Source organism: Coregonus clupeaformis, chromosome 6 (genome assembly GCF_020615455.1).
Source record: "Coregonus clupeaformis isolate EN_2021a chromosome 6, ASM2061545v1, whole genome shotgun sequence".
Taxonomy (NCBI): domain Eukaryota; kingdom Metazoa; phylum Chordata; class Actinopteri; order Salmoniformes; family Salmonidae; genus Coregonus; species Coregonus clupeaformis.
The window spans coordinates 527,804-554,113 of NC_059197.1; the positions used below are offsets into that span (position 1 = coordinate 527,804).

The 26,310-nt window shown below is 46.1% G+C and overlaps 1 protein-coding gene across 4 annotated transcripts in view; it reads left to right on the top strand.

The window, feature by feature from the left end:
- The window catches only part of LOC121568443 (mitogen-activated protein kinase kinase kinase 10-like), a 31,299-nt gene extending 7,624 nt beyond the window's left edge, over positions 1-23,675 (top strand). For all 4 annotated transcript variants that reach the window (XM_045217018.1, XM_045217021.1, XM_045217022.1 and 1 more), the window contains 10 exons: positions 16,434-16,614; positions 16,861-17,009; positions 17,624-17,799; positions 17,967-18,213; positions 18,502-18,624; positions 18,871-19,009; positions 19,182-19,294; positions 19,454-19,692; positions 19,933-20,470; positions 21,051-23,675. In XM_045217018.1, coding sequence (XP_045072953.1) covers positions 16,434-16,614; positions 16,861-17,009; positions 17,624-17,799; positions 17,967-18,213; positions 18,502-18,624; positions 18,871-19,009; positions 19,182-19,294; positions 19,454-19,692; positions 19,933-20,470; positions 21,051-21,451 — 2,306 coding nt within the window. In that variant the 3' untranslated portion in view covers positions 21,452-23,675. The remainder of the gene's footprint in view (positions 1-16,433; positions 16,615-16,860; positions 17,010-17,623; positions 17,800-17,966; positions 18,214-18,501; positions 18,625-18,870; positions 19,010-19,181; positions 19,295-19,453; positions 19,693-19,932; positions 20,471-21,050) is intronic.
- Positions 23,676-26,310: the final 2,635 nt, after the last annotated feature.

Here is a 26,310-nt window from a genome sequence, read left to right on the forward strand (position 1 = left end):
ACGCGGTCAGTGTTCTACAGAATCAACGTCATACAGTTCCTCTAGTACCCCTCATTATACTCCACACATCTGTACATTCCCAACCAAAACACATCACCAATCAACCTCTGGTGGTGAACTAATTAGTTTAACATAGTAATTGGTTGTAAAGAGAACTAGCTGACAGATGAATGAATGGTCTCCAATAAGGTCAAATAAGGCCTATCCTGTGAGTAGTAGTGTCAGTGTGTTCTGTCTTACTACTGTTTTGGCTCTCAGTAAGGCCTTGGACTCAGCACAGGCACCGTGAGAACAGGTGCATACTGCAAACAGATGTTTGTATTCCTTCTCTGTTAAGCTCAGTTAGACCCCTTGAGTTGATAAACATGATGAAAGCGCCCACAGAGAGAACAGGGGAGAGGGATAGAGAGTGGAAGAGGGATAGAGAGGGGAGAGAGGGATAGAGGGATAGAGAGGGGAGAGAGGGATAGAGGGGGAAAAGGGATAGAGAGGGATAGAGGGATAGAGGGGGGGAGAGGGGGAAGAGGGATATAGAGGGATAGAGGGGGATAGAGAGGGAAGAGGGATAGAGAGGGGAGAGAGGGATAGAGGGGGAGAGAGGGATAGAGAGGGAGAGGGATATAGAGGTATAGAGGGGGAGAGAGGGGAGAGGGATATAGAGGTATAGAGGGGGAGAGAGGGGAGAGAGGGATATAGAGGGGAAAGTAGAATAGCTCAGTGTGTCTGAAATGACACCGATCAATGGTCAGTCAGATTGCAACACACACACAAACACACACACACACACACACACACACACACACACAAACACACATACACACACACTGGTACTGTCTACACAGGTCAATAAACAGATAAGAGATGAGGCCAATGGCTGCCAGTAAAATAGTGAGGACACAGGGCCTTCTCAACCCCATGGCTTTCTCTAGAGTTTCCGCTCATTCACTGATTTGAGGAATTTGGCATGTATTCAGGTACATCCTAGTTGCTAATTTCCCTGCATTCATAACTTTCCCAGAATGCTAGCATACATACTGTACAGTACCCAGTTAACAGGGCAATCATGGCACCCAGCCTCCCTCTGCTAGCCTCATGTGACAACAGAGAGCATAAGCTGCACACAGATGCACGCACGTACGAATGCATGCACACGTACAGACATTCGCACGCTCATTCCATGAAGCAGGCACAATGTACTTTGGCCACACACAGACGCTCGTGCCATAAAGATGGCACAATGCACATTGGCCAGGCTGTGTGTTGGGACTGCTGTTAGAAGGGCATTGTTGCTGGCCAGGCTTGCACTGGGCCTACAGCTCCAGGGGACTGGGGGGTGAGGGGGAGACTGAGAGAAGGCAGGCCCGACACAGGGGGCCTTGCACTGGGTGTCCCCTGAGCCAGAGTCCTTGACGAACCATAGTCAGTACACACTGAGTGTGCTATACTGTGTGTGCTCTTTGAAAACAAGGGAGAATGTTAACATCCTATGTGTTATGATTTCCCTTGGACTAGGATTACTGGTCAGAAACATGGCCTGTTCATGTTTTTGCCTGTGTCCCGTGAGACAGTGGCCTAGCTAGGCTGAGAGGGTATGCATGGATATTGACTGACAAGCAAAGCAACTCTGGGGTCATGGAACTCTGGGCCCCATGGAAAAGTCGTAAGCAGGGGACGACTGCTGCACTGACTCCATGATGCAGTTAGAGTAGGCCTCACAGGGATAAACTACAATATAGTCATTTAGCAGACCCTCTTATCCAGAGTGACTTACAGTAGTGAATGCATACATTTTCATACTTATTTTCTGTACTGGTCCCCCATGGGAATCGAACCCACAACCCTGGCGTTGCAAGCACCATGCACTACCAACTGAGCCACACGGGACCAACAACTAGAACTACATGTCGACCTACGAAAGGTATAAAAAGACAGGCTGTTAGAGAAATAAAGGCTAATATCAATATGTGAAATGAACATTGGACTGTGTTTGTATGTCAGTGTGTTTGTGTGTTGATCCTGATCCATTACAGAGCTTGGTGGATCTAAGACTCTCAGTCCAGGCAAATTTATATGGATTTCCTGGTGTCGATGGTTTGTATATATAGATGGTACAAAAAGGTTTAAATGGATCGCCCAAATGCTAAGAGATGTATTTTCTTTGGTAAAACCATGTCAATATGTTTGAGGTGGTGAGTGAAATATGGCTTGAATTCAAAACCCAATTGTACAAATATTGATAGTGAACTAACAGTCCTACTCCACATACTTGGGGGAAAACAGTCTCAATACCTCAATCATTTATGAGAGCCAGGCTGCCTGGTCACACGAATTTGGCAGCTGCATTTGTGTGGAGACAAAGTGAATGCCTCCAGGGTGAAACTGTGCCACTGCACGGCTCAGGATTAGAGCCCAAATGGCCTCTGGTTATATACGAATGGAGCCAACCAGGGGTATCAATGACATGGGAGCAGACTCGGTACAACATCCATATCCAAGCAGGCAAAGTGCAGCAATTCTGGCTGCGATACTGTGGGTGCAGCATCCATTATGCTGATGTTGTTACTGGCTTAATGTAAAGTACCATACATAGGCAGCGGGTGAGTTTCGAGTTTGGGGAAGCTAATTTTAAAATAAAGCGTTCCATGCATCGTCGCATTTGAAGACTTATGTAATGTGATGAGTAGATTCTGTAATCATAATTTAGGCTAATAATATAATTCAATCACTGTTCGCAAACAAGATGCATATAGCGTAGAGTAGGCTATAGGCTATAGACTCTATCAGATACATTTCTTCTTTCTTTGCACAGGAAAATGTTTGTCTTTTAAAAAACACATCTCATGCAATTCTACTTAAGCAATAAGGCCCGAGGGGGTGTGCTATATGGCCAATATACTACGGCTAAGGGCTGTTCTTAGGCACGAAGCAATGCTTTCGGCTAATCAGCATTCAGGGCTCGAACCACCCAGTTTATAATACACTTTATAAAACTGGAGATATTAGCAGAACCTTTTTAAAATACTACAAATTACATGGTAGCCTACGCTACTCTGCTGACACTGACAAACAGATCAATAAAAACAATGTTGTCTGATCTATATAATAGGCCTACGAGAAGGGGAGACACAAGTAGAATATGACGTCCACCTAAACTACAGGAGGAAATGATTGTCCAAAAACACACTTTTAAGTGGCACTGACTCAACAATGCTAAAGAGTGAATATGCGCAGTGTACTCACCGGGGATATGGCCGATGCTCTTTCCTTCTGACTGTAGGCAATGCGATTTAAAACAATCCACCTTTTTTTTTTTTTAAGAAGCTACCGAACTTGGCCAAATCATGCTTTAGTAGCCTATTTTCAATGATTAAATGTATTTCTGTATAAACAGGAGTAGGCTAATTAGGCTATATCATTTTGGCAACTTAATTTACTTTAGGGAAAGCTTCTCCTAGCCTTATGGACGTGCCACCTATGGTACCATAAACAATTAAGAGCAGTGCTGTATACTGTACTTGTATCCCAGTGCAGTGTTTTGTGTTCTTGACTGGTGTAGGGTTTCTCTTTAGAGAGCGTCAGAACAGGAACGTGTGAATGAAAGAAAGAGGGAAAGAAAGAGAGAGACATCAAGACATAAAGAATATCCTACCAGCAAGATTAAGAAAAAGCTTCTCCCCAGTCATCTCTTTCACTCCTTCACCCTTTTCATCGACTCTACATTTACATTTTAGGCTAATATCCCGTGAGACTCTACTTCTCTCTTTCTGCCACTAATCCTCCACCCATCTCACTCCATTTTCCTCTCCATCTTGCTCTCTAATTGCCCTCGCTTTCTCAACCCTCCTTTCCCCACCACCCTGTCTGCCAGTTTATTCCCATTGCTCTGCCCTTGTCCTCATTCCTGTCTCTCTCTTGTCATTTTCTCTCTTTCTTGCCTCCTTCCTTCACTCTTATCTCCATCCCCTCCCCCACATCTCCTCAGACTCTCTGTCCCTTTCTTCTGTCCCTCTCCCTTAAAGGCGTCCGCATGCTTCCCATCCGAAACAGTTTGTGCATTTTATTTTTTATGTTTTTTGGTCTTCGGCAAGGTCTTTTTCGGCTGTTCGTGCACACAATTTTTTTTCCTGAGGCAAGCCGTAGTTCGGTAGCCGAAGTCTACGTCCCTTCGTCAGCGATTGGTCAAAAGTAGGAATTCTTCAATGAAGTGTTTGTTGTCATTCAACGAGAGAAGATTCGTTTTCATGCAACCTTTTTGAGAAATACTGCACCAAAAATCTTAGATAAATGTCAAATTGAGCGACTAAGACATCCTCGGCAAAAACATCTAAATTAATTACAGATTTCTTGAGTTATCTTAGATCAATTCAGACTATTTTGAGGAAGTGTATACTGGCTATGGCATCTCAAGATTTCTTTCAAGCGGAGGTCTTTTAAGGGAGTATGTGAGGCACAGACGTTCACTCCGCCTAGCTGAGTTCTGCTAGGAGCAAACAAAACCTAGTCTGGAGACGTCTTTATTATCATTGAATGACAACAAACACTTCATTGAAGAATCCCTACTGTTGACCAATCACTGACGAAGAGGTGTAGACTTCAACTACCGAACTTCGGCTTACCTCGAGAAAATGTTTTATGTGCACGAACAGCCAAAACAAACCTTACCATAGACCAAAACGTCACGAAATGTTGTCACAATATACAGTGAGGGAAAAAAGTATTTGATCCCCTGCTGATTTTGTACGTTTGCCCACTGACAAAGAAATGATCAGTCTATAATTTTATTGGTAGGTTTATTTGAACAGTGAGAGACAGAATAACAACAATAAAATCCAGAAAAACGCATGTCAAAAATGTTATAAATTGATTTGCATTTTAATGAGGGAAATAAGTATTTGACCACCTCTCAATCAGAAAGATTTCTGGCTCCCAGGTGTCTTTTATACAGGTAACGAGCTGAGATTAGGAGCACAGGGAGTGCTCCTAATCTCAGCTTGTTACCTGTATAAAAGACATATGTCCACAGAAGCAATCAATCAATCAGATTCCAAACTCTCCACCATGGCCAAGACCAAAGAGCTCTCCAAGGATGTCAGGGACAAGATTGTAGACCTACACAAGGCTGGAATGGGCTACAAGACCATCGCCAAGCAGCTTGGTGAGAAGGTGACAACAGTTGGTGCGATTATTTGCAAATGGAAGAAACAAAAAATAACTGTAAATCTCCCTCGGCCTGGGGCTCCATGCAAGATCTTACCTCTTGGAGTTGCAATGATCATGAGAACGGTGAGGAATCAGCCCAGAACTACACGGCAGCTGGGACCATAGTCACCAAGAAAACAATTGGTAGCACACTACGCCGTGAAGGACTGAAATCCTGCAGCGCCCGCAAGGTCCCCCTGCTCAAGAAAGCACATATACAGGCCCGTCTGAAGTTTGCCAATGAACATCTGAATGATTCAGAGGAGAACTGGGTGAAAGTGTTGTGGTCAGATGAGACCAAAATGGAGCTCTTTGGCATCAACTCAACTCGCCGTGTTTGGAGGAGGAGGAATGCTGCCTATGACCCCAAGAACACCATCTCCACCGTCAAACATGGAGGTGGAAACATTATGCTTTGGGGGTGTTTTTCTGCTAAGGGGACAGGACAACTTCACTGCATCAAAGGGACGATGGACGGGGCCATGTACCGTCAAATCTTGGGTGAGAACCTCCTTCCCTCAGCCAGGGCATTGAAAATGTGTCGTGGATGGGTATTCCAGCATGACAATGACCCAAAACACACGGCCAAGGCAATAAAGGAGTGGCTCAAGAAGAAGCACATTAAGGTCCTGGAGTGGCCTAGCCAGTCTCCAGACCTTAATCCCATAGAAAATCTGTGGAGGGAGCTGAAGGTTTGAGTTGCAAAACGTCAGCCTCGAAACCTTAATGACTTGGAGAAGATCTGCAAAGAGGAGTGGGACAAAATCCCTCCTGAGATGTGTGCAAACCTGGTGGCCAACTACAAGAAACGTCTGACCTCTGTGATTGCCAAAAAGGGTTTTGCCATCAAGTACTAAGTCATGTTTTGCAGAGGGGTCAAATACTTATTTCCCTCATTAAAATGCAAATCCATTTATAACATTTTTGACATGCGTTTTTCTGGATTTTGTTGTTGTTATTCTGTCTCTCACTGTTCAAATAAACATACCATTAAAATTATAGACTGATCATTTCTTTGTCAGTGGGCAAACGTACAAAATCAGCAGGGGATCAAATACCTTTTTCCCTCACTGTATGCACGAACTGTTTCAGATGGGAAGAATGCGGACGCCTTTACTCTCCCTCCCATACCCATCGCTCTCTCACTCTCTCTCTCTCTTTCTTTCTCTCCATCAAACCTCCCCAATGTGGGTAGTCTGAGTTGATCCCAGGCGGGCGACAGCTGGAATGGCAGACAGACATGGGCGAGGGGGTGAGGGGTGGAGATAAGGGGGTGAGTAGGGGATGGCTGGGTGCGTACATGGTGTGGTGTGGTGGTGGGGTGGGGGGCTTTGTCAGCAGGGCTGTGATCTGCGGTGAAGTGAAATGGAGTCCCACAGACTGGCCCTGAGGGGCGGGGGAAGTGACTGTATCAAAGACCTCTATTGGATTACAAGGATAATAGAGCCCTTCGCACTCTCACATTGACTCACAGCCATGCCAATCATTCTACCTGGTTGGCTCACAGCCACGTCTGTCACCTACACTTTTAGCCAGCCCAAAACCCTTGTCTCAGAAATCCCCCTTGCCACCATATAGAAATTCCAACAGAGAAAATCTGGCACCCTATTTCTTGAAGGATGTTTTTCGGTCTGGAAATTCAACTGAGGTGAGCAATCGCAGGTAGAATACGCTCCAGTCAGAAGCTCCTGCCCCTAGTGAGGAGGAGGACAGTTAAAACATGCCACGCTGCCTGAGCAGCTTCGTCACTGAGGCTGTTTAATCTGCAGGACGGCGGTGGATTGTGTTCTGCACTGTTAGACTTGTAGACCCAGCAGGTATCAGTGTGGTGTCTGTGTGTGTGGAGGGCTGGTAGGGATGCTGGGGAGTGGGGGGCTGTATAGCGTTTACTCTGGGGGGAGTTCCACCCTGCAGGCTACACCTGTTCCTCTGTAGCGAGAAACAGAGCGAGAGAGAGAGGAGAAGGAGTGAGTGGGAGGGGTAGAGAGAGAGAGGGAAAGGGAAAGAGGGGGCGGGAGAGATTAACTAAGAGAAAGAGTGGGAGAGACTACATTTATTTTTATTTAACCTTTATTTAACTAGGCAAGTCAATTAAGAACACATTCTTATTTACAATGACGGCCTACCAAGAGGCAGAAGGCCTCCTGCATGGACGGGGGCTGGGATTAAAATACAAATGTAGGACAAAACACACATCACGACAAGAGAGACCTAAGACAACAACACAACATGGCAGCAACACATGACAACACAGCATGGTAGCAACACAACATGACAATATATGTATGTATGTGTATTTGTATGTGTATGTACAGTGAGAGAAAAAAGTATTTGATCCCCTGCTGATTTTGTACGTTTGCCCACTGACAAATAAATGATCAGTCTACAATTTTAATGGTAGGTTTATTTGAACAGTGAGAGACAGAATAACAACAAAAAAATCCAGAAAAACGCATGTCAAAAATGTAATAAATTGATTTGCATTTCAACGAGGGAAATAAGTATTTGACCCCCTCTCAATCAGAAAGATTTCTGGCTCCCGGGTGTCTTTTATACAGGTAACAAGCTTAGATTAGGAGCATACTCTTAAAGGGAGTGCTCCTAATCTCAGTTTGTTACCTGTATAAAAGAAACCTGTCCACAGAAGCAATCAATCAATCAGATTCCAAACTCTCCACCATGGCCAAGACCAAAGAGCTCTCCAATGATGTCATGGACAAGATTGTAGACCTACACAAGGCTGGAATGGGCTACAAGACCATCGCCAAGCAGTTTGGTGAAAGGTGACAACAGTTGGTGAGATTGTTCGCAAATGGAAGAAACACAAAATAACTGTCAATCACCCTCGGCCTGGGGCTCCATGCAAGATCTCACCTCGTGGAGTTGCAATGATCATGAGAACGGTGAGGAATCAGCCCAGAACTACACGGGAGGATCTTGTCAATGATCTCAAGGTAGCTGGGACCATAGTCACCAAGAAAACAATTGGTAACACACTACGCCGTGAAGGACTGAAATCCTGCAGCGCCCGCAAGGTCCCCCTGCTCAAGAAAGCACATATACAGGCCCGTCTGAAGTTTGCCAATGAACATCTGAATGATTCAGAGGAGAACTGGGTGAAAGTGTTGTGGTCAGATGAGACCAAAATCGAGCTCTTTGGCATCAACTCAACTCGCCGTGTTTGGAGGAGGAGGAATGCTGCCTATGACCCCAAGAACACCATCCCCACCGTCAAACATGGAGGTGGAAACATTATGCTTTGGGGGTGTTTTTCTGCTAAGGGGACAGGACAACTTCACCGCATCAAAGGGACGATGGACGGGGCCATGTACCGTCAAATCTTGGGTGAGAACCTCCTTCCCTCAGCCAGGGCATTGAAAATGGGTCGCATGACAATGACCCAAAACACACGGCCAAGGCAACAAAGGAGTGGCTCAAGAAGAAGCACATTAAGGTCCTGGAGTGGCCTAGCCAGTCTCCAGACCTTAATCCCATAGAAAATCTGTGGAGGGAGCTGAAGGTTCGAGTTGCCAAACATCAGCCTCGAAACCTTAATGACTTGGAGAAGATCTGCAAAGAGGAGTGGGACAAAATCCCTCCTGAGATGTGTGCAAACCTGGTGGCCAACTACAAGAAATGTCTGACCTCTGTGATTGCCAACAAGGGTTTTGCCACCAAGTACTAAGTCATGTTTTGCAGAGGGGTCAAATACTTATTTCCCTCATTAAAATGCAAATCAATTTATAACATTTTTGACATGCGTTTTTCTGGATTTTTTTGTTGTTATTCTGTCTCTCACTGTTCAAATAAACCTACCATTAAAATTATAGACTGATCATTTCTTTGTCAGTGGGCAAGCCTACAAAATCAGCAGGGGATCAAATACTTTTTTCCCTCACTGTATGTGTGTATATATACAGTGCTATGAAAAAGTATTTGCCCCCTTTCTAATTTTCTCTACTTTTACATATTTGTGATACTGAATGTTATCAGATCTTCAACCAAAACCTAATATTAGATAAAGGGAACATAAGTGAACAAATAACACAACAATTACATATTTATTTCATAAACAAAGTTACGCAACACCCAATTTCCCTGTGTGAAAAAGTAATTGCCTCCTTACACTCAATAACTGGTTGTGCCACCTTTAGCTGCAATGACTCCAACCAAATGCTTCCTGTAGTTGTTGATCAGTCTCTCACGTCGCTGTGGAGGAATTATGGCCCACTCTTCCATGCAGAACTGCTTTAACTCAGTGATGTGTGGGTTTTCAAGCATGAACTGCTCGTTTCAAGTCCTGCCATAACATCTCAATTGGGATTAGGTCTTGGACATTGACCAGGCCATTCCAAAACTTCCAATTTGTTGCTTTTTAGCAATTTTCATGTAGACTTGATTGTGTGCTTTGGATCATTCTTGCTGTATGACCCAGCTACACTTCAGCTTCAGCTCACAGACGGATGGTCTGACATTCTCCTGTAGAATTCTCTGATACAGAGCAGAATTCATGGTTCCTTCTATTAAGGCAAGTCGTCCAGGTCCTGAGGCAGCAAAGCATCCCCAAACCATCACACCACCACCACCATGCTTGACCTTTGGTATGATGTTCTTACTGTGGAATGCAGTGTTTGGTTTTCGCCAGGCATAATGGGACCCATCTCGTCCAAAAAGTTGACTCAAGTTTGCCAAAAAAGCACCTGGATGATCATCAAGACTCTTGGAAGAACATTCTATGGACAGATGATTCAAAAGTATAACTTTTTGGACGACATGGTTCCAGTAATGCCTGGCGAAAACCGAACTCTGCATTCCACAGTAAGAACATCATACCAAAGGTCAAGCATGGTGGTGGTGGTGTGATGGTTTGGGGATGCTTACCCCCCCAAAAAAAAACCACAACATGGCAGCAGCACAACATGGTACAAACATTGTTAGGCACAGACAACATCACAAAGGGCAAAAAGGTAGAGACAACAATACATCACGCGAAGCAGCCACAAGTGTCAGTAATAGTGTCCATGATTGAGTCTTTGAATGTAGAGATGGAGATAAAACTGTCCAGTTTTAGTGTTTCTTTTAAAAAGTTCGTTCCAGTCGCTAGCTGCAGCGAACTGAAAAGAGGAGCGACCCAGGGATGTGTGTGCTTTGGGGACCTTTAACAGAATGTGTCTGGCAGAACGGGTGTTGTATGTAGAGGATGAGGGTTACAGTAGGTATCTCAGATAGGGGGGAGTGAGACCTAAGGGTTTTTTATAAATAAGCATCAACCAGTGGGTCTTGCGTCGGGTATACAGAGATGAGCAGTTTACAGAGGAGTATAGAGTGCAGTGATGTGTCATATAAGGAGCATTGGTGGCACATCTGATGGCCGAATGGTAAAGAACATCTAGCCGCTCGAGAGCACCCTTACCTGCCGATCTATAAATTACATCTCCGTAATCTAGCATGGGTAGGATGGTCATCTGAATCAGGGTTAGTTTGGCAGCTGGGGTGAAAGAGGAGCGATTACGATAGAGGAAACCATGTCTATATTTAACTTTAGCCTGCAGCTTTGATATGTGCTGGGAGAAGGACAGTGTACCGTCTAGCCATACTCCCAAGTACTTGTATGAGGTGACTACGTCAAGCTCTAAACCCTCAGAGGTAGTAATCACACCGGTGGGGGTGGGGGGGAGGGGAGGGGGGTGAACCACATGACCTTTGTTTTGGAGGTGTTCAGAACAAGGTTAAGGGCAGAGAAAGCGCAGTGGTCTAAGGCACTGCATAGCAGTGCTAACTGTGCCACTAGAGATCCTGGTTCGAATCCAGGCTCTGTCGCTGCCGGCCGCGACCGGGAGACTCATGGGCGGCGCACAATTGGCCCAGCGTCGTCCAGGGTAGGGGAGGGAATGGCCGGCAGGGATGTAGCTCAGTTGATAGAGCATGGCGTTTGCAACGCCAGGGTTGTGGGTTCGATTCCCACGGGGGGCCAGTATAAAAAAATATGTATTCACTAACTGTAAGTCGCTCTGGATAAGAGCGTCTGCTAAATGACTAAAATGTAAATGTAAATGTAAAGCTTGTTGGACACTAAGAAAGCTTTGTTGTAGAGCGTTTAGCACAAAATCAGAGGAGGGACCAGCTGAGTATAAGACTGTATCATCTGCATATAAATGGATGAGAGAGCATCCTACTGCCTGAGCTACACTATATATACAAAAGTATGTGGACACCTCTTCAAGTTAGTGGATTCGGCTATTTCAGCCACACCGTTTGCTGACAGGTGTATAAAATTGATCACACAGCGATGCAATCTCCAAAGACAAACATTGGCAGTAGAATGGCCTTACTGAAGAGCTCAGTGACTTTAACGTGGCACCGTCACAGGATGCCACCTTTCCAACAAATCAGTTCGTAAAATTTCTGCCCTGCTAGAGCTGCCCTGGTCAACTGTAAGTGTTGTTGTTGTGAAGTGGAAACGTCTAGGAGCAACAACGGCTCAGCCGCGAAGTGATAAGCCACACAAGCTCACAGAACGGGACTGTCGAGTGCTGAAGCACGTAGCGCGTAAAAATCATCTGTCCTCGGTTGCAACACTCACTACCTATTTCCAAACTGCCTCTGGAAGCAACGTCAGCACAATAACTGTTCGAGCAGCTGCACATAAGCCTAATATCACTATGCTCGCCGCCATTGGACTCTGGAGCAGTGGAAACACGTTCTCTGGAGTGATGAATCACACTTCCCCATTTGGCAGTCCGACGGACGAATCTGGGTTTGGAGGATGCCAGGAGAACGCTACCTGCCCAATGCATAGTACCAACTGTAAAGTTTGGTGGATGTGGAATAATGGTGTGAAGGGAAATCTTAACGCTGCAGCAGACAATGACATTCTAGACGACGATTCTGTGCTTCCAACTTTGTGGCAACAGTTTGGGGAAGGCCCTTTCCTGTTTCAGCATTACAATGCCCCCGTGCACAAAGCGAGGTCCATACAGAAGTGTTTTGTCGAGATCGGTGTGGAAGAACTTGACTGGCCTGCACAGAGCTCTGACCTCAACCCCATTGAACACCTTTGGGATGAATGGAAGAGGAAGGCCCTAAAAATTGTCAAAGACTCCAGCCACTCTAGTCATAGACTGTTCTCTCTGCTACCGCACGGCTAGCGGTACTGGAGCGCCTAGTCTAGGTCCAAAAGGCTCCTTAACAGCTTCTACCCCAAGCCATAAGACCTGTACCCCCGCACATTGACTCGGTACGGGTACCCCCTGTATTTAGCCTCGTTATTGTTATTTTATTGTGTAACTTTTGTTTTTTACTTTAGTTTATTTAGTTAATATTTTCTTAACTCTTATTTTTCTTAAAACTGCATTGTTGGTTAAGGGCTTGTAAGTAAGCATTTCATGGTAAGGTTTACACCTGTTGTATTTGGCGCATGTGACAACTACAATTTGATTTGATTTGATTTAGCAAACCAGGCCAAAAACCCCTCAGAGACACCCATACTCCTTAGCCGATCCACAAGAATGGAATGGTCTACCGTATCAAAAGCTTTGGCCAAGTCAATAAAAATAGCAGCACAACATTGCTTAGAATCAAGGGCAATGGTGACATAATTTAGGACCTTTAAGATTGCAGTGACACATCTATAACCTGAGCGGAAACCAGATTGCATACCAGAGAGAATACGATAGACATCAAGAAAGCCAGTCAGTTAATTATTTACAAGTTTTTCCAACACTTTTGATAAACAGAGCAAGATAGAAATTGGCCTATAACAGTTAGGATCAGTTTGATCTCCCCCTTTAAATAAAGGATGCACCGTGGCTGCCTTCCAAGAACTTGGAACCTCCCCAGAGAGGAGAGACAGGTTAAAAAGGTCAGAGACAGGCTTGGCGATGATGAGGTGCTGCAACCTTAAAGAAGAAAGGATCTAAACCATCTGACCCAGATGTTTTTTGGGGGTCAAGTCTAAGGAGCTCCTTTAGCACCTCAGATTCAGTGACCGCCTGCAGGGAGAAGCTGTGTAGCAGGGAAAAACGAGGGAAATGATGGAAATGATGCAGACAATTACATGGATAGAAGCCATATTCTATCTGCAATATTAAAGCTGATCTACCCCACCCCCCCAAAAAATAAAATAAAAGATGCATGGCTGAGTTAAATAAGAATCCTGACTTAAAGAAGTGGTGATTAAAGAGCTCAGCCATACGCTCCTTGTCAGTAACAAGGACAGGAAGGGATGGGGAGGAAGGTAGAAGTGAAAGAGAGGTTGGAGGGAAAGATCGAAAGAGAGGAATGGAGGGAAGAGGAGTATAGGGGTGTTAGTGAGGCCACTATGCTTGTTTACTGACTGTGTTGTCAACTCTACCCAGTTCTCCCAGGCTCGTCTCTCTGTCTCAGTCTCAGCTCCTTAGCGTCCTGTCTGACAGAGCGCGACCTCTGCTCTGGTTACCATAACAACTGAGGTTGATGACACTGCACATGTCACCCCACACTAAAGTGAAGTAAACTAACTGGTTAAGCTGTGTAGCACTCACCACTGTCAATCCCATTTAATAGTAGTAGTAACTCAAGTACATTGCTGCATATAATTGCACAGTAATAAGTGTTTAGACTTTCCTCAAACGCCCCTCCACCTCCAATGTGTATCAGCCACCTGTACTTAACATAACCTGTTGTCATGACTAACCTTAACAAAGCCGTCACCCCGTTTCGGTAAACAGCTGAGGGATGGGGCTGGAGAAATGTAACCACTCTCAAATTCATAGACAGAGCTATGGATACAAATAATGCCCATCCATGATATCAAAATGATGGATGTAGCAAATTGCAAAATGGATGTAGAAATTGCAGATTGCCCCTTTAAAGGCTAATCACTAAGGTTAAATATCCATGGTTAGTCTTTATCAGGCCTCTGTGTAAAGAGTGACTCACAACATTCCTCTGCTTTCCTATGAGGGTCAGGGTCCAGTGGCTTTACCACTTTGTGAATAATATGTATGAACTGAAACAGTGATGTGTTGTTTTTCAAGTTTAGCTACAGTAGATGTGTAAATATTTCCGTGTTGCATAAATATTATTTGGCATTTTATTGCTTTGAAATGTATAGGAATGAAGGATGTAGGTAATGTGTCAGTCTGGTGTAAAAGGATTGTTCTACTCAGTTATCACCATCACCAGCTGGGTGTTCTGTGTGCAAGGAGTTTTAAATATGAGTTCATATTGTATAAGCTATCAGTATGGTTACGCTGTGAAATGTTGTGCTGGAGTTTTAAATATGAGTTCATATTGTATAAGCTATCAGTATGGTTACGCTGTGAAATGTTGTGCTGGAGCTGAAAAATGGTGACAACATGAGAGCTAGTGGAGAGCAGGTGCCTCTGCTTTGATCACAGATATCTGTAAACATTCTCTCTCTCTCTCTCTCTCTCTCTCTCTCTCTCTCTCTCTCTCTCTCTCTCTCTCTCTCCCCCCTCTCCCTCTCTCTCTCTCTCTCTCTCTCTCTCTCTCTCTCTCTCTCTCTCTCTCTCTCTCTCTCTCAAGCTCACTGAGATACACAGACCCAAACACTAGCACGCCCCATATATACGCACACTGCTATGTACAACGCACATACTGTAGTCAAACACCAAAAGCAAAGTTGTATTAACTCAAACACACACATTTATGGACTCTGACAGACACAGACACACCCTCAGTTTCGCATGCAAACAGACACACAACATTCATGCCTCTCTGCCTCCTCTCTCTCTCTCTCTCTCTCTCTCTCTCTCTCTCTCTCTCTCTCTCTGCCTCCCTCTCGCTCTCTCACTCATTCACTCTCTCTCTCCCTCTCTCTGCCTTCTCTCTCTTTCTCTCTTTTACTCTCTCTCCATCTTTCATAGGCACTCACAGACACACACACACACACAGGGCCCAGCCAGCCCTGGGAGACAGCTGTCCCTCTCAGGGAGAGAGATAGTTGGTATTGAAATAGAGAAAGAGAGCTGGGGGATGACAATGGCTTCTTATTGTCAGCAGCGGTCCCCTATTCCCTGTCCCTCAGATGAGACTTGGGTGGAGGCTATACACACATACACACACACGCATGTGAAACATACAAACACATGAATAAACATACACACACTCGTACACAAACAAACACAAATGTGCATGTTGACCAACAGACAGGCAATATTGCCTAAGTGCTCTTGTGACATATACAGTATGTTATCATGCCACTGAACCCAGAACATTGTTGATTGACCTAAAATGAAATGTGAGAATGGTATTTGATGGATAGTGGAGGCATCGGAAGATTAAGAAAAGCACATCATATAGTCAAATCTTGATCAATTGAAGACTCAATATACACAGTATGTACTGTACTTGACATGACCTTTTAACTGTGTATGTGTGGACATTAGCTACATATCAGCATAATAAAGAGTCTCAGAGACACACCTGTGTCACATGAGCCAGGTCTCTCTGTGTGTGCGTGCGTGTGTGTAAACAAAGACTTGGCTGTGTGCTCTCCCCGCCTCCCTTTGCATACGCCTGGAGATAAGTGAGTACAACCCCTCCTCCCTCCCAGCACCGTGGACTGTGTACACTCCAAATATTTCCATAGCCAGCCCTCATGCGGAAATGAAGGAGGAAGTGCATGGAGAAGAGAGGACAGGAGAGAGTTGAAAGGCCAGTGCTGGGCGTCCAACAGGAAAAGCCAACTCACCTCTGTCACCTAGAGACTTTGAAATGATTGCTTCATTGTATGGAAATTCTCAAAACTGAGGTGCTGGGTGCAGTGCATAATGTCGGTGAGGCAGAGACCTGAACACTGGTCTGACCACACCTTTAGCCAATGGTGCTATATGTTGAGTGTAGACCTGAGGAAAATACAGGTTCATGACAGATATAGCCTATTATAGGAATATGGCCAGGTGACTAGGGTCAGACACTGGCTGATAATCCCCAGGTTGTACTGCCCTTGAATCACACACTTAACCTGAATTGCTTTTGTCAATAACCACACCTATCTATGTATGTGATGGTGGGGTGTGCTGTGTAAAGTGCTTTGGATAAGGTCCTCTGTTGGAGGACAGATAGTAATAGAGCTAGTGGTATGCACTGTACCTTTACTCCTCCAATCAAACTCAATCTATCTCTCTCTTCCTGTTTCTCTCTCCCTTCTCTCCATTGCTCTTTCCCCTCACCCCTTTAACCCTACCCCCCCACCCTTCTCTTGCCATCTTCTTTCCTCTTCTCCTCAGTCTTGATCCTGGAGCCCATTGAGAGGGAGGATCTGGGTGGGAGGACCTTGAAGATTACAGATTTTGGCCTGGCACGGGAGTGGCATCAGACCACCAAGATGAGCGCGGCCGGCACCTACGCCTGGATGGCCCCCGAGGTCATCAAACTCTCCCTGTTCTCCAAGAGCAGCGACGTCTGGAGGTACAACACTCTGTACAGGTGTTTTACTGTGGGACAGTATGGTGCACATGCAACACCCACAGTCAGTAGCTAGTGTCCTTGTTCTTTCAATAATTCAACTATTCATACCCTCAGGGGCAATTTACACCCTCCATATATAGTAGGTAACATAAAGGGTGTGTTAAGTTAATATATGAATAGCCTGTACATTCATGACATGTGCCTGTGATTTTAAGCTGTACCTCTCCCCCCTCTCTCTCTCCTCAGTTTCGGGGTGCTGCTATGGGAGCTGCTAACAGGAGAGGTTCCGTACCGTGAGATAGATGCGCTGGCCGTGGCGTACGGAGTGGCCATGAACAAACTGACCCTGCCCATCCCCTCCACCTGCCCCGAGCCCTTCGCACTCCTGCTGGCGGGTAAGAACCAAGATGGTTGCCTGTCAGGCCAATTTCACTTACAAAGATGGTTGCCCGTCAACCCAGTTTCACTTATTGATTAGAACCAAGATGGTCGCCTGTCAGCCCAGTTTCACTTATTGACGAGAGCCAAGATGGCTTCCTGTCAGCCCAGCTTCACGTCTATTATTGTTGGTGGTCAGAGTGAGAGTACTGTAGGTTCACCTCCCAGTCAGCCAACTGGTGATTTCATAGTCTCTTGCTCCACTTCTCTCGCCACTATATCCATGCATCCCTAATGCTCTCTCTCTCTTCATCCCTCTCTCCCTATCCTCCGTCTTATCCCTGGTCATCCTTTAATCTCTCCTTTGTCACCCCTCTCTACTGTGTCCTCTCTCCCCTCTTTCCTCTCCTCTTTCTTTTTCCTTTGCCCATCCTTGGACTTGAAATATTATCTGTCTGTCTATAAACAATTGTTTGGGATCTGAGGGCAATTGGTGCTACAGAGCATTGCGGTCTGTTCAGTGGTGGAGGTGGTGGGGAGACATGTACATCTAAAAGACAACCACTGTACTTTGTTGTTTGAGAATTTACATTAAAGTCATATTGACTCAACCTCCTATCCCCATCCCCAGAATGCTGGAGCCCTAACCCCCACAGTCGCCCGTCCTTCACGAGTATCCTAATGCGACTGCTGGCCATCGAACAGTCGGCCATGTTTCAGATGCCCCTGGAGTCCTTCCACTCTCTGCAGGAGGACTGGAGGCTGGAGATCCAGCAGATGTTTGACGAGCTCAGGGCCAAGGAGAAGGTGAGAGGAGCCCCCACGGTCATGTGGGAATGTTGTGAACATCCCCCTCAAAGTGCAAGTGGGAAAGTGCTGTTGCCTTGGCAACGTGAAGATCCTCGATAGGGTGTTATGTTGCTGTAACACTACATCAACATTCTTGTTCCATATGTCCCTCTCCTCTCCTGTAGGAGTTGCGTTCCTGGGAGGAGGCGTTGGCTCGTGCAGCCGAGGAGCAGAGGGAACAGGAGGAGCAGCTGAAGAGGAGAGAGCAGGAGCTGGCTGAGAGAGAGATCGATATCGTGGAGCGTGAACTAAACATCATCATCCACCAGATGTACCAGGAGAAGCCCAGGGTCAAGAAGCGCAAGGGCCACTTCAAGAAGAGCAGACTGCTCAAGCTGGGCAGAGACAGCAACAGCATCAGTCTGCCCTCTGGTGGGTGGTGGAGGGTATTGCACCCAAACATTTATCCTATTACTTTAATAGGGCATCATTATTTCTTTCTATCCTTATTAGGATTGCAAAATTCCAGTAACTTTCCCAAAATCCACAGGTTTTTAAGAAATACCAGTTGGAGGGTTCACATATTTTCTGCTTATTCCCTTCTGATTCCGGGAATCTTTCAACCAGGATTTCTGTGAAACCAAGCAATGTGGGGAAAGTTACCGGAATTTTGCTGCCAATCATTTGACTGTAATTCCTCCCTGTTTTGTATGCACACAGGTTTTGAGCATAAGATCACAGTGCAAGCGTCTCCGAGCGTGGATAAGAGGAAACCCCAGGGCAGTGAGAGCACCACACCTCCAGCCAGCCCAGGGGTCATACCCCGCCTCAGGGCCATACGACGTGAGTTGATCTGTGGGGGAGACAGAGACAGGGTAGAGGGGGACTGGAGGACAGAGGACACACCAAAAGTTAATACCAGTTATTCAATTGTGGGGGACGCTATTGTGTCAATATAATCCTAACCAATATTGTGTATTCCCTACCTAGATCAAGTGAATAGAACTACATTTTGTTCTGCTCACTGCACAACAGGAACTTGTTGATGATTTGTTGTAATGATAATACCTGTGTTATTGTGCCCCTCAGTGACACCCAGCGATGGCAGCAAGACATGGGGCCGCAGTGCTGTGTGTAAGAAGGAGGACCTGGCAGCTAGCAAAAAGAAGGGACGCACCTGGGGCCCCAGCTCCACCCTCCAGAGAGAGAGACTGGGCGGAGAGGACAGGTAACTGTCATGGTCCGAAAAACAACCCCTTCTTAGCCCATTCCCCTACCTGCCTGCTACCCTTTCTGATTTTTTCATTTGCATATCAGAATCATCTCTGAACATTATTCTGGTGAATGTTTGGTGTATGGTATCAGTTAATAGTATTGACCCAATCTTCTTCGTTTTGCAGGTTGAAGTCGCTGGGCGACGGATGCAAGGTGTGGTCTTCTAGTGCCCCGAATCTGGGCAAATCTCCCAAACACGCCCCCATGACCGCTGGCTTCTCCAGCCTCAATGAAATGGGTGGGTCTCTTCGTTTATCGCCATTTCTGCAACAGAAAAGAGATTGTAGAACATACTATGGATACAAAATGAGTCCGATTCTTCACTGAATGAAATGCTTTGTTCTCCCTCTCATGCTCTCTCTTTCTCTATCTTTCTGTCTCTCTCTCTCTCTGACAGAGGAGCACTGTGAGTTGGAGGAGTCGCCCGGGTCTCTGATGCCCCCAGAGCCCAGCAGTAACGGGTCTGTGGAGGAGGGAGGCGGGGTGGGGCCCGGGATGGGGAACGGGATGAGTTACCAGGACTCTCTGCGGCGCTGCAGCCAGAGGAAGAAGAGCGACCTGCTGCTGCTGGGCTGTGCCTCCCTACTGGCCTCTGTAGGCCTGGGACTGGACCTGCTACAGCTGGGGAGACTACAGGTACGGGAGGGAGGGAGGGAGGGAGGGAGGGAGAAGGGTCTGTAACACACCCAGATGGACAAAATGACCCAAACCATGGGAAAACACCTCTATCCTGCCTCCTGCTGTAGAGATTCTCTTAATACATTTAATAATGGTTTATACGCTACACCTGAGTGTTGACAAGGTCTACTACATTATACAACGTTAGATTGTACAGTAGATGCCAGTAAGAACTGACCCGTTTCCATGTGTGTCTAGGTACAACAGGACGAGCAGGACCTTAGAGAGGAGCAACGCAAGAAAAAGGACAGCATTTTCCAGCGAACGGGTCGCTTCCGCCGCAGCACCTCTCCTCCGAGCCGCACCCTGTCCCTCTCTCTGTCCCGCCACCATGACTCTACTCTACCCTGCACGGACCCCTCTCCCTCCGTCACCCTCCTCTCCCTCTCCTCCCTCTCAGACTGTAACTCCACCAAATCCCTCCTTCCCTCGGACCTTGAGGACTTAGCGTTGACCCCTGGAGTGGGCGCCTCCCTCACCGTGGCGCCCCCCGTCCCCCCCGTCCCCTCTGTTAACCCCCTCCTGGATCTGAGGGCAGAGAGCTTCAAGAGGGAGCCCAACCAGTCACTCACGCCCACCCACGTGTCTGCAACAATGAACAGGGGGCACAGACGCACCCCCTCTGATGGGGCAATACGCCCCCGTGCCCAAACCCTAGGGCACCGCAGGACCCCCTCGGACGGCAGCATGCCCATGCCACCCCCGCCAGGGCCACCCACCCTTCCCCTACATGCAGGTGAGTGTGTTGGGAAAGCATGATGTCACTATGAGCTTTTAATTGAAGAAAAGGAAGCAATACACTGTGTACAAAACATTAAGGACACCTGCTCTTTCCATGACATAGACTGACCAGGTGAATCTAGGTGAAAGCTATGATCCCATATTGATGTCACTTGTTAAATCCACTTCAAATCAGTGTAGATGAAGGGAAGGAGACAGGTTAAAGAAGGATTTTTAAGCCTTGAGACCATTGAGACATGGATTGTGTATATGTGCCATTCAGAGGGTGAATGGGTAAGACAAAATATTTAAGTGCCTTTGAATGGGGTATGGTAGTAGGTGCCAGGCGCACCGGTTTGTATCAAGAACTGCAACTCTGCAGGGGTTTTCATGCTCAACAGTTTCCTGTGTATATCAAGAATGGTCCACCCTCCCAAAGGACATCCAGCCTATTTGACACAACTGGGGGGTTTGTACACTCATGGCATGGCCCATCCCTGTCAACAAAGTGTTCATATTGTTCTCTCTCTGTTCCCTCCATCTATTCTCTCTCTCTGCTCTCCCTCTGGTCTCTGTATTTCTCTCTGTTCTCTCAGGTTACAGGGAGACCCTGGATATCCCCCGATTCTCTGACCCCTCCAGCCTCTTCCCAAGGGTCCTTCGCCGCAAGGCCCCCGCTCCGCCTGTCCCCGTCCTGGAGCCCCTAACCATCATCAGCCCCTTGGAGAGGCCCAAGACCCTGGAGTTCGCCCCCCGGCCTCGGCCCACCCCAGCCAAGGTGCGACCAGACCCCTGGAAGCTGGGCTCCCTGTCCAGGACCCTGAGCTCATCGCCGGGCAGCAGCTGTGACAGTCCCCTGGGCTCTGGGGACAGCAGCACCAGCGCAGCCAGGCCCAACCTCATGGACATGGACGTGGATGGACAGGATCTGGACGGCACTGTGCCCCTGTGTGAACAGCACCAGGCCACACAGCTCTGTGGACAGAACTATGGTTAAGCCACACTCTGCCACATTACTGTATATGGGCAACACTACTCCTAGTGCACACTTCAAAGACTCCTAGTGTGCACGCTTTATTCCTGGTACACAATCCCTTTGCGAACAGTACTTCACCTATTCCCCACTCAGAAGCCCACTTTTGCGGGCTGTACCTCTCTCCTGGTGGTCACTCCTAAGCCTTGTAGTATGCCCGCTAGTCTCCTAGTGCTCCTAGTACTCACCCAGAATCCGGGACAGCACTTGTCTTAGTGTCCCTTCCAAAGCCGCCTAGTGTGGGACAACATTCCTCTGAGTGACCACTCTGCAGCCCCTAGAGTTCTAACCTTTAGTGCCCTAGTGACCAGTGTGCCCTCCTAACCTTCCACATATTACCCGTCCTCTAAAAGGAAGGAACATGTAAGCCATTACACTTCCAGACAGACACTTCTAAGTGCTCATCCCTGTTCATCATTTACTATAGTAGCACTCATTCTGCTAAACCACTCCATTGACTCTCTGCCTCTCTCTACACAGGTGTCATGTCTGTCTCTGCTCACTCCTTCCCCAAAGACTAGGGCTGAAGCTTTGCCAGCCGTAGACAATTCACACCTCTCATCAGGGTTGGAATCATTGTACACATTGACTCTTGGGAGTGCCCTTGAAGTGTCCATGTTAATAGTTTTATTGTGGGGGTGACCTGATTTGTTATGAGAGACCTCTGGGTGTCCCCTCATGTGAACCCTGCTGCCCCTCCTTCATATTTACATGTAGTCATGGTAGGTAGATGCTCAAATCCTGAGCGACTTCCAAATCAGTGCGTAAGCTGCACTCTTATTGTGTATCCCCTTCTATAGAACTAATGTCCAACTCCCTCACATCCACATAGCATCTTCCTGTATAGGAATGGTCTCTATCCTGCCCCCTCTCCCCAAAGACTGGAACAGGGAAGCCATTTTAAGCTCCACAGCACAATGGACAGGACTTTATTTCCTCAGCTCTGTATAGCGAATGAGTTGTATTTATCTCAATGCTTGAACCATTCCAGCCATAACCTGTTTAGCACAGAATTTTCTATTGGTTTGGCGAATTGTGTGTCTGTGTGGGTGCGCACGTGCGTGCACGTGTGTGCTTGCGTTTTGTTAACGCATGTTATTTAGTGTGAATGATGTAGTGTAGAAGTAGCACATCCGTTATAAGAGAGCAGAAACATTATGTTTTTCTCCCTCATTCTTTATGTAATCATAGGGTTGCAAAATGTCCGATAACTTTTCCAAAATTCCTTGGTTTACCAGAAACCCTGGTTGAAAGATTCCTGGAATAAGCAGGATATACGTGAATTCTCGAACCAGGATTTCTGGAAAACCAAGGAATTTGGGGAAAGTTACGGTAAATGTGAAACTCTATGTCCTCATAACCTGGAGTTTCTCAGCAAACGTCCTCTCGCTCAACATCATCACTGCTCTGTATAGAGCCTCTCATACACTCTGTTATATGGATAGTTTACTACAACAACAGCAGGTCCTCTGAGAGCAGAAGAGAACCATGGGAAATGAGGGTTAATCCACTTGCAATAAATGGTTAATGAATACTACCCGTTTTCTACAAAAAACGAATTCCCACATTCCATACCCCTGACTTCCTTCTCTCACCTACTGGAGAGTGATACAGCACCATTGAAGGGAAAAAGGGGCACACTCTTTGGTTAAAGAGCCATGATATTGACATTGATTTGTCCGTGTCACAAGAGTGCAGATTGTGAAGGACTTGACACAAGTATTTACTTGACTATGTGTGCAGGAGTGTTTGTATGTATGTGTGTGTATGCGTGTGTGCAAGTGTGGGTGTTTGTGTGTGTGTGTGTATTTAGTGTTATTATTTGTATGGGATGGTGACAATCCCATAGGTAGAGGGGTGAGCCAAACCCACCCTTATTCTCCTTGTGTGGTTAAGAACGCTCAGAGTATTTATTAAAATGATTGTTATAATTGAAATAATGATTAATTATTGTTATTATGATTCTCTTTCCGGAATATCTGTATATATATTTGTTAATATAACACAGACCAACCAAGCAAACTGCAGACTGACGTTCATGTACAGTGTGGATGGGAGGATGTCTTCGATCTGTCTCAACCTGTGATGTTCTGGGATACGTGAGGAAAGAGTGACGTGTTGTTGACTGTTGAGGGGTGATGATGAATGATTTAATGAACAGCAAAATAAAAGAGGAAGAGGGATGCTTGCTGTGTCTCTGCCATTCCTGTCTCTCTCTCTCACTGTGGAGTTATATCCATAAGGTTGACTCTCTTTATATTCAGTTATATTCTACCATAAGGTCTAGTGTTTGTAATAGTTGAACATTTACAGCACTTATTATACAGCGGTCAACACCTTAGTGCCCACAAAGCTCATCACTAAACTAAGGACCCTGGGACTAAACACCTCCCTCTGCAACTGGATCCTGGACTTCCTGACGGGCCGTCCCCAGGTGGTAAGGGTAGGCGACAACACATCTGCCACGCTGATCCTCAACACGGGGGCCCCTCAGGGGTACTCCCTGTTCACCCACGACTGCGTGGCCGAAGACCGCAACTACACCGCCATCATTAAGTTTGCTGACGACACAACAGTGGTAGGCCTGATCAGCCACAACGTTAAGACAGCCTATAGGGAGGAGGTCAGAGACCTGGCAGTGTGGTGCCAGGACAATAACCTCTCCCACAACGTCAGCAAGGCAAAGGAGCTAATCGTGGACTACAGGAAAAGGAGGGCCGAACACATCCCCTTCAGGAGATTGAAAATATTTGGCATGGGTCCCCAGATCCTCAAGAAGTTCTATAGCTGCACCATCGATAGCATCCTAACCGGTTGCATCACCGCCTGGTATGGCAACTGCTCGGCATCCGACCGTAAGGCGCTACAGAGGGTAGTGCGTACGGCCCAGTACATCACTGGGGCCGAGCTTCCTGCCATCCAGGACCTATATACTACTCGCTGTTTATTATCTATGCATAGCCACTTTACCCCTACCTACATGTACAAATTACCTTGACTAACCTGTACCCCCGCAAATTGACTCGGTACCAGTACCCCTCGGTTATTTTTTATTTTATTTTTTACTTTAGTTTATTTAGTAAATATTTTCTTAACTCTATTTCTTAAACTGCATTGTTGGTTAAGGGCTTGTAAGTAAGCATTTCACGGTAAGGTCTACAGCTGTTGTATTTGGCACATGTAACAAATACAATTTGATTTGATCTCTGTGACCAGGACAAAGGCCTGGCTGCAATAACAGTGAACATCCTCTAGATGTCATCAAAGCGGATCATGATATGTCACTTGTGTCCTTTACTTTGCCAAATATACTAGGACAAGTCTGGTACAGGTTGTGCATTTTGATAATCATTTAGTTGTTCACAGGTATCTTTCAGGTTTCCTTCTGTGGAGTTGTATCCTCTGACATTATCCTATGTCTTATTGTTATGAGTATTAAGAGATGGGGCCCCCTTGAGCATGAGACCACCCTTACTAGAAAGTCCTACAGGATCCCTGCAGGATCTTTTGCCTTTGTGACAGAATTGTGTAGGTGACCTTTAGGAAACGTGTCTGTTGTGTGATACCAGCATCGTGTTATCAATGAAACATACCTGATATCTTTACTTTACATCTCAATATCTCAGGCACCTGACTTAATCTAACAGGCTAATAGAGATGCATTCATAGCCCAGTTTGTACCTGGTGCTAACGTGCGTGCTTTGTCCTGATCTTGTCCACGCTCTAATTGTGTCCACATATTAGCCTTGGCAGCTACACATGGTATTAACATGTGTCTCTTACCCATCCACTGTGTCTGCATTGTCACCAGATTTCCCTGTACGCAAATCATTTAACAGATATTGTTTCAAAATAATATTTATTAATTTATTTAAAAAAATACTGATGCCATAAGTCAATGGTGCCACCTGTCAATGGTTTTAGAGGGATGGATAATGATGATTTAAGTTGTTTCACTGTCCAGATCAAATCAATTTTATATCAGCAGCAGTCACAAAGTGCTATACAGAAACCCAGCCTAAAACCCCAAAAGCAAGCAATGCAGATGTAGAAGCACGGTCCATCTACACTTGTAAGATATCCAGACACAATGCATCCCTGACTACCTCAGGAAGTGGTCCGGAAGACCTGATCACAATCAGACCACAATGAGTCTTTTAATGGTCTAAACCTGTTTAAAAATGTGGGGACAATCAAAATGTGGACAAGATCAGGACATATGTTACACCAGGTATAAACAGGGCTCATGGCAACAAGCAGGGAGGAGTATGAAAGAACATCAGCTGTTCATTCAGCTAATCTGTAACATGGAATAAATGAAGAAAAACATGGAACTCATGAATAAATGCATCGAAACTGAAAAACTAAATGAGACGTTTTCATTAGAAGGCACAAATAACGATGCAAGATGGAGTGCCAGTCAACTCACGCACACACACACACACAGTCCTGATCCACTTCACTGCTATGTCTGTCAGTGCTAGCCGCCGATCAAACACGTTCCAGACGCCAGCCAGTTGCCTAGCAACCACTCTTCACATCCATGGCAATGCTATTAAAAGCAACAACAAAGAAAAGAGGAAAAGGGATGATGGAGGAAATTTAGACTCAATAAGGATTTGTTTAGAAAGGTCTCATGTATAGTCCCCTGTAGCTCAGTTGGTAGAGCATGGCGCTTGCAATGCCAGGGTTGTGGGTTCGTTTCCCACGGGGGGCCAGTATGAAAATGTATGCACTCACTGCCTGTAAGTTGCTCTGGATAATAGTGTCTGCTAAATGAGTAAAATGTATCCTCAAATCACCTACAGACACTAGTCTGGGTT